The 13,340-nt window shown below is 38.6% G+C and overlaps 1 protein-coding gene across 3 annotated transcripts in view; it reads left to right on the forward strand.

Annotated features, from left to right (window-relative positions):
* cadps2 (Ca++-dependent secretion activator 2) overlaps positions 1 to 13,340 on the forward strand; it is a 254,458-nt gene that overhangs the window by 49,395 nt on the left and 191,723 nt on the right. For all 3 annotated transcript variants that reach the window (XM_067590867.1, XM_067590868.1, XM_067590870.1), the window contains exon 2: positions 2,205 to 2,318. In XM_067590867.1, coding sequence (XP_067446968.1) covers positions 2,205 to 2,318 — 114 coding nt within the window. The remainder of the gene's footprint in view (positions 1 to 2,204; positions 2,319 to 13,340) is intronic.

Genomic DNA, 13,340 nt, shown 5'->3' on the forward strand with positions numbered 1-13,340 from the left:
AAATGATTAATTATCTACATGGTTGGATAAAATATTCTATATACAGTTATATCAGCAGACAGATTTAGTTGAACTCCAGTTGGACACAAATCTTGAGTAAATTTTAAGATTATAAAGAAAATGAAAGGTCTACAGCTGCAACGATCAGTTGATTAATTGATTAGTTGATCGACAGAAAATGAATCAACTAATTTGATAATCAAATACTCAATAATCATTTTTTTAAGCAAAAATGCCAAACGCTTGTTCAAAGTAGAGGTCTGATCTGAAACAGATTCATTGAAAACCTGCCAGACCAGAACATCACAGACCTGATCCAGAATGATTCGACCTGATCAGACCCGACAGAGAGAAACAAACAGCAGCAGCAGCATCATGTTATCAATGAATTCAATTAATTAACAAGCAGCCACAGTGGGGAAACAGCAGCAAGATGTTTATATAAACAGTCATATTTCATCTCTAACCAGTTTTACCAACAATAAAACCTTCTGTAGCCAACTGAGTGACTGATCCACAAAAGACAACGGTTGTATTTGATATAAATTAATAATACATTTATATCTGTGAATCAAATTCCAAAAATCCAAAGTTAATTTAACAGCATAAATCTTCTGCTTCAGTTCCTTTGTCAGAACTTTTTTCTCATTTTCATGAAACAGAATCAAACAGCTGCTTTTCTCCTTTAACTTGTTCTTCATGTCGATAAAGAACACAAAGATTTTTCTCTTCACTTGACAGTTTACGTTCTCCTCTCACCTCTAAATGCACCGTTTTCTCCCACAGCGACTGTGACCACATGATCAGAGCTGATACCACGTACACTTCGGGTCTGTTCAGATTCACCCAGGTATTAGACAGACCCGAGACCTGATTAGACTGAGTAGGATTTAGACTCAGTCCGACCAGGGAACAGTTCAAAGCTCTCAAATGTGAGATTTTCATGCTATTCTTGGTCTTATATGACTGTAAATGTAATACTTTTGGGTTTCGGACTGTTGGTTTGTCTTAAATTAAAGACAAAATAAGACATAATTAGACATCACCTTGGACCCAAGGGTGTTCTGATGGGAGTTTTCACCATTTTATTGAGATGTTTTATTGACCAAATGATTCGTTGAGAAAATAATAGACCGATTAATCAATGATATCACAGGACCACAGAATAGTTTTTTGGTCCATAAAATGTCAGAAAATTGTGAAAAATGTCGATCGCTGTTTCTAAAAGTCCAAGATGACGTCATCAAATGTCTTGTTTTGTCCACAACACAAAGATATTCAGTTTACTGTCATAGAGACTAAAGAAACCAGCAAATATTCACATTTGAGAAGCTGGAATCAGAGACGTGTTCTTTTTAAAGAATGACTCCAGACAATAGTTGGCAACTAATCGATTAATCATCTAATCGTTGCAGCTCTAATCATGTGTCCTGTCCTCTTCTTTAAGAAAAGAATCCACAAAAGAGAAAAATAGAATACAGTTTTTTCCTGTCTGCATAAAAAATTCTTTGCATATAGACAATCAAATTGTTTTAATGTTTCCTCTGAAGGAGTACTGGTTACACACACACACACACTATTAGTATTTAAATACGCATTAGTATTTAAACAGTCCCTGCAGTCCACTGTGCTTCACTAAAGCTTTAACAAAGAAATAAAGGCTGTGTGTTTTTCATAGAGATGAACTGGAACCAGCGGCTGCCTGGAAGAAAGGAAATCTATTTTAAATCGGTCTAAAAAGATCTTATGACTTTGAGAAAGTTTGCCAGTGAAGTCAAATGAAGGCAGTTTGTCGTTAATGAGCAGAAAAACTTTGGTATGGTCCTTTTTTTGAAGACTCTCCATCAGTCTCGAAACATGTCTGAACTTTTTTTTCCAGCCTCCTTGAGACAGATTCGTCTTCCTTCTTTGTTTTTGGCGAACTGGGTTTCCTAATGAAAGGCATTTGTTAGATAATGAGACTCCTCTCTTCTCTGTAATGATGGTGTCTGACTGTCACACTTTAACAATGAGTCTAATCTTGTACTTTTGTCCTGTTTCTCATCCATCCTGCCTTCCTCTCATCTTCTCCTCTTCCCCTCCATCTGTCTCTGATCGATTACAACCCCTTCCTCTGCCAACATCTCTCTTCTTATTACTCCTCCCAAACTCTCTCTTTTGCTTTACTTCATTTTTCCTCCTCGATCATCTCGTGTCTTTCACAGGTGAACAAGCAGCAGCTGCAGGCGGTGAAGGACCGTTTTCTGGCCTTCCTCAACGGGGAAACTCAGATTGTGGCGGACGAAGCCTTCTGCAACGCTGTGAGGAGCTACTATGAGGCAAGACGACTTTTTTCTCTACTTTAAAACTATTCTGCTCTTGTAAAAACTTAGGGGTTAGGGTTAGGAGATTAGGGTTAGGGGGATAGGGGTTAGGGGGATAGGGTTAGGGGGTTAGGGGGTTATGGTTAGGGTTAGGGGGTTATGGTTAGGGTTAGGGGGTTAGGGTTAGGGAGTTATGGTTAGAGTTAGGGTTAGGGGTTACGGGGTTAGGGTTAGGGGGTTACGGTTGGGGTTAGGGAGTTAGGGGGTTATGGTTAGGGTTAGGGGGTTAGGGTTGGGGTTAGGGTTAGGGTTAGGGGGTTATGGTTAGGGTTAGGGGGTTAGGATTGGGGGTTATGGTTAGGATTAAGGGGTTAGGGTTAGGGGGTTATAGTTAGAGTTAGGGTTAGGAGGTTAGGGTTAGGGTTAGGGGGTTATGGTTAGGGTTAGGGGGTTAGGATTGGGGGTTATGGTTAGGATTAGGGGGTTAGGGTTAGGGGGTTATAGTTAGAGTTAGGGTTAGGAGGTTAGGGTTAGGGTTTACGGGGTTAGGGTTAGGGGGTTAGAGGCTAGGGGGTTATGGTTAGGGTTAGGGGGTTAGGGGTTAGGGGGTTGGGGGTTAGGGTTGCAGGATCAGGACTCTCCTCCGGTTAGGAACGGCATCAAACCTTCGTGCCACAATTACTGTGGCCAAAATATCAGGATGAACGGTATCATCAGGATATTTATCAAACTTTCCTGAAATACTATTAGAACTGAAATAGAGTTAAAATACGTCACACCATGTTTTACTTGGATTGCAGACATTAAGCAGGTTTCTATCCACCATTTTTAATGCGCATGAAAACAAGGTAAAACATGGAAACGCTGGAAAAAGTCTGACGTATCACAAAGAAAGTTTTTACATTCGGATGACGAGGAAAAGTTCATGTTAAAAGTCGATAAAAGTAAAATGCAACAATGTGATGGAAACAGATGTTTGTTGTAAACTTCACAGCTTACAAAATCAACAAGAATCTGAAATAAATAAATAAAATAAAATAAACATTATAGACAACTACAGAACAGAGCACACTGGTATGTCTTGTTACTTAGTGCTGCTCTCAACAATAATGCCATGAATACTTTTTATTGATCAGTTAACTTGATCCAAAGTCGAGTAAACAGCAGAAACTTAAAGTAAATCAATATTTGGTCTTTAAAACAGCAGCAGTTCTCCTCAGTGTCTCAGGAACTCGGCAGGTCGGTTGTTCCTGCATCTTGGGGAAGTCGCCACAGTTCTTTTTCTTCTGTGGATTTCGGCGTCTCAGCTGCTTTTGTCTCTTCATGTTAATCCCAGACTGACTCCATGATGTTGAGATCAGAGACCATCTGTTGCAGGACTCTTTGTTCTTCTTGATTGACTGATTGATTTAATTTGACAGTTTTATTTAAAAACTCCAGCTCTGGCAGGGCATTGAGTGCTTATATAAGAGGGAAACTCGGGGGTGGAGGGGGGTCAAGACGGTGGATCTGACAAGGCAAGAATGATACAGCACATTAATCACAACAATAATACAATACACTCAGCAAGTTTTTTTCACTGTATTAACAACATCAGTCACTACCTCAGTGTCTCGTCGGACCCTACTCACCACTCAGCTAATAAAACTAATTAAAAACTCTGAGATAACATCTGAGGTAAATACATCAGTATATCAACATCACAGCCCCTTCAGCAGATTATAGAAAGTCTGGATCTGTCCACGATAAGCAAAATAAATAAGCTACATCAAAAAACAATCCATCTGTTATCAGACAAAATATCCTACTATGAATAATCTCTGAGCCAATTCTTAGGTGCCAGCTTGAAACCTCCTAAGCTGCTTATGATTTTAAGATTTCCTGGTAATACTTTATTCCTGGAAATAGAATAAAGCTCACCGGGATGGTGATGGATGTTCTTGTTGATGAAGATAGAGCTTTATGACTCTGGATGGATGTTGGGGCTCGTCGTCATGCAGCAGATGATCAGACGCCTCCCTGATGCTGCTGCATCATGGAGATGAATCTAAACATCTAAAGTGCCTAAAACGTCTGCACAGTTCTGTATATCTGATGAAAATCTAAATCAGCTGAGAACATTTGTTGAGCTCACTCGATCACACAGGGTGTAAACAAACAAACCTCAACAAAACAGTAAAAGAAGACAGAACTTTCCTTTTAAAGATCTCCAAACAAAGTCACAGAGGCGACACCAGAGCTGCTGTTTGGTGCCTTCATGTGGTTTCAGACCGTCTTGTGGTCAGTTCTGGTCGTCCCGCCTCCGTCCACCTCCACACCTCTGATGACTGAGTGGTTGTTGAGCTGTTATGGCACAAAGCAATTAAATTTATGGCCAGCGTCAGGCTGAAACAGATTAAAGAATTGATCCACCAGCTGTTTTCTTCTTTTGTGAGGGAGTTTTTTTTTTTCTTTTTGGAGCCCAACAGCACCGATCTCCTTAAACTAAAACTCTTTAATTTCCTTCACTTTGACTCCCTCTGATGTCAACACATCACCACATCACCACACAGCTGCTCTCTGAGGCTACCGAAAACATTTCCCATCTCTCTCCAAGTACACCCATCCATTTTTTTAAAATTAGAGCATTAAAAACCCTGAATGGAAACACCTGAAAATGAAAATGTTTTTCCTTTGCGACAGGTTTGCTTCAGGTTGATGGAAACACATTCTTCTTGTTTTAACAGAGTCTGTGTGACCAAATCATAAAGACAATATTCCCAACGCACGTATAATCGCTGTGGAAATGTAGATTATTCAGAATTTATCAAGACAACAAGTGAACACAGAGGAAGTTAATTAAAACAGGAAGAGATCAGAACAAAGAGGCTTCTTAATAGAGTTTGATCAAATATAAAACAGGGAACATTAGACATGGAGTCCTGTTTATAATATAAGCTTTTTAAATTCAAGGCCTGCTTCTCTGCAGTTTTATTTGCTTCCTTTTTGGAATTATTCCTAAAATATGGTCAGTGTTTGATGGGAACCTGAGAGAGAAAAAACCTCTGGTGTCTGTTGGCGTTTGTGTCTCCTCATTGATGGAGGAAGACAGCTGGACGCAGCGATTGCAGTGGATTTCCTCACTCTTTTTTTATTCCATTCTTTCTTACACTGTCTCTCTGTTATCTATCACTCCTCTGCCTCTATCTCCCCTCATCTTCGTCTCCCCCCCCCCCCCCCCCCCTTCCTCCTCTGCTGAATCCCTTATCATCCGCTATGAGATGGAGATCTTATCGGCCGCTTCCAGCTCGTCTCCTTAATTGAAAGCAAGTGTGAGATCTGAAAGCTCGCCGAAACTCTCAATCATAGGATTTGTATTGCAGCGAAGGAGCCGAAAGGCCGAAACAATAAGAGAGACGACTCGTCCTCGGTGGACATGATCGTCCTCGGGAGGACAGACACGTACATGTTTGTAACGTCCTCCTGAGATGTCAGAGGTCACAGCTTCACCACCCTGTAAACATCACGACAACAACAACAACAAGGACCTGAGCTGTTTTTTCATTCATCATGTGGCGAACGTGAGGGAGGAGGCAGCAGAGAAACATGAGATGATCTATAAACGTCTCTCGCCTTGTTCCAGCGCTGCGTCATTACTTGTGGACGACGTGTTGGATGCGACGTGGAGACCGAACCAAATGAAGGAGCAAAGCAAGGTTGTTAAAACCAGAAGTAAACTGGTATAACTCCTCAGAAATAAAGAACATACATGACAAACAGAGCTGCTACTAAAGATTATTGTCAGTACTGGTTTTGAACAAGACTTTTTACTTTTTCAACCTGAGCTCCAACATCTGGCAACAGCTTTCGTTAACTGTGGCAACTCGCAGGCGGCTGAATGAAGACGTGACAGCGATGTGTCAATCAGAAGCAGTCTGGGTCAGGTTGTGGTTAAATTTATAAAATGTCAGTTTAATTTCCCACAATCCAGGATGACATCTTCAGATGTTTGGTTCAACCAACAGTTGCAAACATATGATCTAAAACATAAAATCCTCACATTTGAGAAGCCAGAACCTGCAAAAACATTTATTCGATTATCAAAATAGTTTGTATCATAACAGTATGGAGGAATATCTGGTATCTGTGGACAGAAACATCCATTAAAGATGCGTTTGGTTGAGCAGAGACGGAGGTGAGTCATCAGCAGAGGAGGAAACTCTGAACTGGAAGTGAAACAGATGGAGACTCGACAGGATTTCACAGTTTTCACACTGATCTTCCTCATCACAGGAATATGTCATTGTCAGTTTGTTTTTCTTGCTCTTCTGCTGCTTCAGCAGACTGATTTTTTTTATTTTTATTTATTTATGTTTTTTTCTCCGGTTCCTTGAGGTGAAACTCTTCAGATGTGAAACACAAAAGTTTTCATTCAGACTGTTCAGAACTCTTAACCCTTTAATTCAGCACCGAGATCCGTCAGAGCAGAGAACCAGATGCTGCTTGAAGCGAAGGAGGATGATGTGTTTTTACTGCTTTAGCTCCGACACTGTGGAAACAAACTCCCGTCAGTATCAGATCAGCTGAGTCACTGCCTCGTTGTAAACACCCACCTGTTCAGACTGACATTCTCATAACCTTTTTATTTTTTGTTTTACTTCTCTATGTTCGCTCTCTCTGTCTTTTTGTTCTATGCTGAAATTTGTTTGCTGAAATTGCACCTGTGTTTTATTACAGGCGTCAGCAGTTATGTTCAACCATAGGTCTGAGTTTTAGTAATATTTATTGGGGGCAACCTGATACATTTTTAATATGTTTTGTTCATTTCTTTTAATTCACTCAAGAATAAAATGTATTCATAAAACAATTTCAGGGTTGTATCTGAGGGCAGATGTCATCATTTCAATTAGAGCGACAGTAAACAGACAGATTATATATGATAGTGATTATATATGCCATATATGAGTCATAAACATGGACAAACATGATGAGACTATAAATGTAATTGATTTCTTATCCACACACAATAAAAAGTGTCCTGCTTCATTTGTGATTGAAGGAAAATCACAAATCTGTTCTGGTCATCGGATAAATTAACAGGTTGTATTGTATGGAATCTTATCTGCTGTAGCTTTATGAAGAATAGATTGTTTTTAAGTAATCAATAAGAGGAAAAACTTTCATTACAGGGCCAACTATTTTGTTTAGAGGGACTGATTTGGTCCACGGGCCGCTATTTGCCCACCACTGTTTGATGGTATTGTGTTTTCTGAAGCATCTTGTAACTATGGCTCTGAAAGGCTCTTTAGAAATAAAGATTACCTCCTTAATAACATTCTGCTGCTGAGACCTTGAGACCAACATGCTGTAAACAGACTGAGAGTGGAGGCCTTGACATCACCAAGAACTGACATGAAATGAAGAGAGTGGACAAAATAAGAGGAACACTTTAGGGCAACAAATATTTATTTTCATTATCAATTAATCCGTCCATTAATTTCTCGATTAATTAATTGTTGACAAAAAGCAGTGTGTAGTCGGGGTCACATTTCACATGTCTATGAGTTGTTAACAGCTCCACCAAATAGTGATTTTTCCCTCTAAACTTCTCACATGCTTTCATTTCAATAAATGTTCAAATGATCCAATATTTCAGCAAAAATCAAAGATTAGAGAAAAAGTCCAAAAACTGAAAACAGATTTGTGTATCAGAACTTTGTTTTTTCTTCTTTCCTCTCCCATTAATCATCTCACCACCCCTCAGATTTATCTGCTGACCCTTTGGAGGGGCCCGACCCCTAGGTTGGGAACCACTGGACTAAACTAGCTAACTGTATATAAAGTAGTGTAAACTAGCTCCACCTCCAGCAGCTACAACAGTAACATGCTGCTCTAACACTGATGCTTCACTATTAATAATCTAATGATGTCATATATAATAATATATCAGTCAGAGGGACCAAACCACTACTTTTACTGCAATACTTTAACTACATCAAGCTCATAATACTTATGTACTTTTACTGCAATACTTTAACTACATCAAGCTCATAATACTTATGTACTTTTACTGCAATACTTTAACTACATCAAGCTCATAATACTTATGTACTTTTACTGCAATACTTTAACTACATCAAGCTCATAATACTTATGTACTTTTACTGTAGTAGGACTTTTCATGCAGGACTTGTAATGGAGTATTTATACATTGCTGTATTGGTACTTTTACCTAAGTAAAGGTATTACTTCTTCCACCGCTGGTTAGTGGTGCTGAAGAATGGTGGTATCTGTTATATTGGTCCAGAGTGAGACCTCTCCACACCTACTGACCAGACTGACAATAACTGCTGTGGATGTTCTCTCTCACCACCAGAGAACTGATGTTATTACCAGCAGTCCTGCTGGCTGATCCTCTCTGTCTCATACTGCAGCGTTTCTCCTTCTTTTCTGTCCGTCAGACTCATTAATTTAACGCCTGTAAGCTGATGTCTGCTGTTGGACACTGTCACTGTTCCACTGCTATTTTTCTAATTAGCTTCTTGTCCATAATTCAGCTCTTTGGCATTGCAGCTGACTGACTGTCTGACTTTATTCGTTTTTCATAGCGTACATATGAGCGGTGTCCATGAAGCAGAGCTAATCAGTTTCTTTCCACAGTCACTGAGATTATGTGATGAGGGTTTTTTTTCTGAAAAGAGTTTCAGGGAAAAGTGACTCATGACTGTCTACTATTATGAATATGATGGATGAAATCAAATAAAAGACAACACCTAGCAGACAAAGAGAGATAACTAAGTTTGTTTTTTGTCAGTATAATAGTGGATCCTGAGAGTTAAGACGCCTAAAGATGAATCAGAATGATTATTTATTGTGCATGTATCAAGCGTCTTGCTGTAATCTCATCTGAGTTTATGAGTTTATGACATTTGGGACAATCTATCCAAACAGGAGGAAGAAACAAACAATTAGAACCAGAAAAACGGGAACAAACATAAAAGCTGCGTTTGTGATGGACTCTGCTGCAAGTTCTGGATGTAAATGTTGAGATCAATTAAGAACTTGTTGCAGCTTTTAGTGTTTCCATGAATTCAGGAAGATCTTGACTTCAATGGCTTCTAAAATGTGTAAAGGTTGAAGGTTTTCTTGATAGAAGTATATCAGCAGTATGGGAGAAATGGGGTAATGGGAGAAGAAAATGTGATTTAAATTGTGATTATTTTCTCTAAATTAAACTCCAGGGCTGTATTTGTTGTGTAAATAGTTTAAAATGTAATAAATTCACACCAAGCACACCTAAAATTAATTCTACATGGAAAGAATCAGATAAATGATTAAGTTGAGATCCTTTTTATTTTCAAATCCCACAGCTGGAGAAAGACCACAAGTAAAGTGAGCCAGTTTGAAAAAAACAAAAACAAAACAAAAACAAACTTTTTTTGCTTGCATTTAGTAACAAATTACAATGGCCATGATTTACAAAATGAACAATATGTTGTATTGAAGAAAACTTGAAACATCAGCTCATCAGGAAACAGTTTACTGAGGTAATGAATCAAGAGAGAAGTAGGGTCATTTTCTCATAGACTTCCATACAATCAGACTTCTTTTTGCAGTCAGTGGAGTCGCCCCCTGATGGCCATTAGATAGAATGCAGGTTTTTGGCACTTCTGCATTGGCTTCATTTTTCAACCCCGGAGGTTGCCGCTTGGTTCTGATTCTCGCCCATGGCTTCGTCTCCATAGCAACAGCGGCCGAGGCTCATGGGTATTGTAGTATTCTTAGCCGTCCGCCAAAATCATGGACAAAGTGTGATTTGTCAGAAACAAAGTGTAAATAATGTAAACTGGTGTCCTGTAGGATCGTTACATCATCCAGGAGAGAAAATGAAATGGTAATACCGACTGAACTCTATTTCTTTTTTTCCCCGCCATTTCCTGGAATGAACATTAATAAGCTATAACTGGTTGGTGACAGTAAGTCTTTATATCTGGCTAAATCGATTTTACCAGCTGAGCTTTGACTGAACTTTGTAATGATGTGCTGTCTGTTATGATTACAGTTGATGGTCTTGATCAGCTGTAACCAGAAAACTGAGATGTTCTGAGTAACAGACAACTTTCTCCTCTTTGCTCTGTGTTTTTATGAACAACGTCATGTAGGAGCTGATTTATTTTCAGCTCTGTTGGAAATAACCTGAGCGACAGTCTGATGATAAAACGGCGGTTTATTGGCCGCCCTCTCCAGACCCATTCGTTATTGATCTGCCCTGACCACATAAGGGTGTGTGTGTGTGTGTGTGTGTGTGAGGGTCAGTGAGGAAATGGGAAATAAAATCCTCATCCATCAGTCGTCCCTCTGAGAGGTGAAGTGGTCTTAATTGCCTCCGTCTTGCACTTTGCTGTGTGGAGTGAAGGATAGCGATAGCTAGATAGCGAGGAGGTGATTTAATTTAATGTTGCTCACTGGGAGAGAACTTTCAGAGCTGTTGTCTTCTCATGACAATGTAGTGCACTCAGGGTGACGGTAACAAGCGTCATAAATACTGATAGCAGGGATTTCCTGCTGCTTTTATATATGATATAAACTTGTGGAAGTTTGTCCCGTCTGACGTGATGAAGGAAAGGATCGTTCCTGATCTGTCTGAATCCACTAAAGTTGGTATAAACACTATAAATATGTAATAAAAATGTTGTAACCTCTTAAATAGATGTCTATGGTATATATGAAAGTTGATAATCCAATAACATTTGTTTTTGTCATTTATTTAGTGATTGACAGTCATTTATATGAGTCTGAAGTTTACTTTACATCAACAATTTAGACAAGAAAAACAAATCTGGAAAAAACTTTAATGGAAAAAAGTGAAATCTCAGGTAGAGGTAAAGCAGCAAAACTCACATTGGACAAACTATTACCAGAAAACATGAAAATGATGAATTATCAGAACAGGTGCTTATTACATTTTCTGTTTATTGATTAATCAACCAATTATTTCCACTCTAAAGTCAGTTATTAATCAAAAATCCCAAACACACTCTGATTCCAGCTTCTTCAGTGAGAATTTGCTGCTTTTCTCAGTTTTATAGCATCTCAGACTGAATATTTATGACTGAAGTTTATTTTGATAGGCAACTCATGATTATTATTTGCTATTAATATTATTATTACTAATTATTAGACGTCCCCTTGGGCTCTGGGGAATTTTTGAAACATTTGATGAACTAAATTATTTATTGATTAATTTAAAAAATATTGTCAGATTAATTGACAATTGAAATAATTAGTTGTAGCTCTACTCGAGTGCTGGATGAAGGATTTTAAAATTGGATGTCTGGATCTTAAGTTATCAGAAAAAACAAACTGAACAAACATCAGCGGCAGCTCGGCTCTGTCTGTTGAACAGTGTGAGAAGAAACACTGATTTTTAACGTAAAACTGCTTTACTCAGTGTTTTTACTGGTGGTTTGTCCGGGTGCGTTTGTGTTGGAGAGGAGGTAAATAAAAAACACTCACAGAACTGATTGAGAAATATATACAAATCTTTAAATGCAAACCAAGAAGTGTCTCTTTACTGTGGCTGAATATTGACATTTGCCAGTTAATGAAAAAAAGAGATTCTGCACTGAAAAAATCACTGTCCACCAAAATGAATACGGACCTCATTATATTTAAGAGTCTGAGAAATATGGTAGTTATGGAACTGTGCAGGACAAAAACTACATACTTTACGCAACTGATAGTGGAAAGTGAAGGAAATAGCACCTCTCTGTGGAAACACCTAAACAGTCTCACTAAACTTAAACCCAGTCAATGAAAATCAATAACAGAGCTCCAAGTAAATGGAGTGATAAGCACTGACACAGTAAACACAGTAGACAAGGGTAATGTAGTGGGAGTGGTGTTTTTAGACCTTTTCTTTAAAAAAAAGCTTTCAACACTGTGAATCATGAGATACTTCTGAACAAACTCAGCACCTTTTAATTTTTCAGAGCAAGCAACCAGCTGGTTTGCATCATATCTCAAATGTAGAGAGTAACGTGTTCAAATCGATGCAAAACATTCAATCCCCTAATGATCCAGAATGGGTATTCCACAAGGCTCGATCCTGGGGCCTCCGCTTTTCAGCTTATACGCAAAAGATTTACCAACATGCTGTCAAAGAGCTGGTTGTATGCTGATGACACACTCATTTATTTATCAGATAAAAGCCGTTGTTTAGCAGCAGAGGCATTAACAAGAAAAATGGAGGGTGTTTCCCACTGGCTCAAAAACAATCACTCAACCCTGAATCTTAAACGGATTGTGTTAATTTGTTTTTCCATGAGAAGGAAAGCAAAAGATATAATTAAAATAGATCAAGAGGAAATAAAGGAAGTCAGTGATTTTAAAGTCAATTTGGACTCACAACTCAAATTTGATATACATGTTAAAAACAAAGCTATACATAAAGCTATGCAAAGTAGGATGTTTTAGGATGATAAGACATTACATACCCCTTAAGGCAGTTCAACTGTTCATGCATGTCATGATATTTTCACATTTATACTACTGTGTTACTGTGTGTGGCCAAGCTTCACAGTCAGCTGTCTAACCCGTTAAATCACCGTACAAACAAGCACTGAAAATAATGGATCTAAAACAAATAAAATGGGACCACTGTTTAATTCTGAAAAAGTACAAGCTGCTCAGTTTTCTTTTATCAAATTGATTTTTAAATGTGTGTTTAAATGTGTGAACAATTTCGCCCCTGCTGTACTTTGTCCATATGTCACAAAAATCGCCACTAGGGGATCAAGCAGATGGCAACTGCAGGGTGGAACAGCGCCAAACTGCTTTCAGCCTGTCATCTTTTTCAGTAAGGGGATACATTTTTGGAACAACCTTCCAACAGAAATAAAAACACAATCTGATCTGAAAACGTTTAATGAAAAGAGGAAACACTGGCTGAAACCAAACCAAACCTACGCTCATTGATCACTGATTATGCACTTGTGCCACACATACATGCACATGGACGTGTACACACAGATAAACATACATACATACTCATAAAAA

Source organism: Thunnus thynnus, chromosome 5, assembly GCF_963924715.1.
Source record: "Thunnus thynnus chromosome 5, fThuThy2.1, whole genome shotgun sequence".
In the NCBI taxonomy this organism is placed as follows: Eukaryota; Metazoa; Chordata; class Actinopteri; order Scombriformes; family Scombridae; genus Thunnus; species Thunnus thynnus.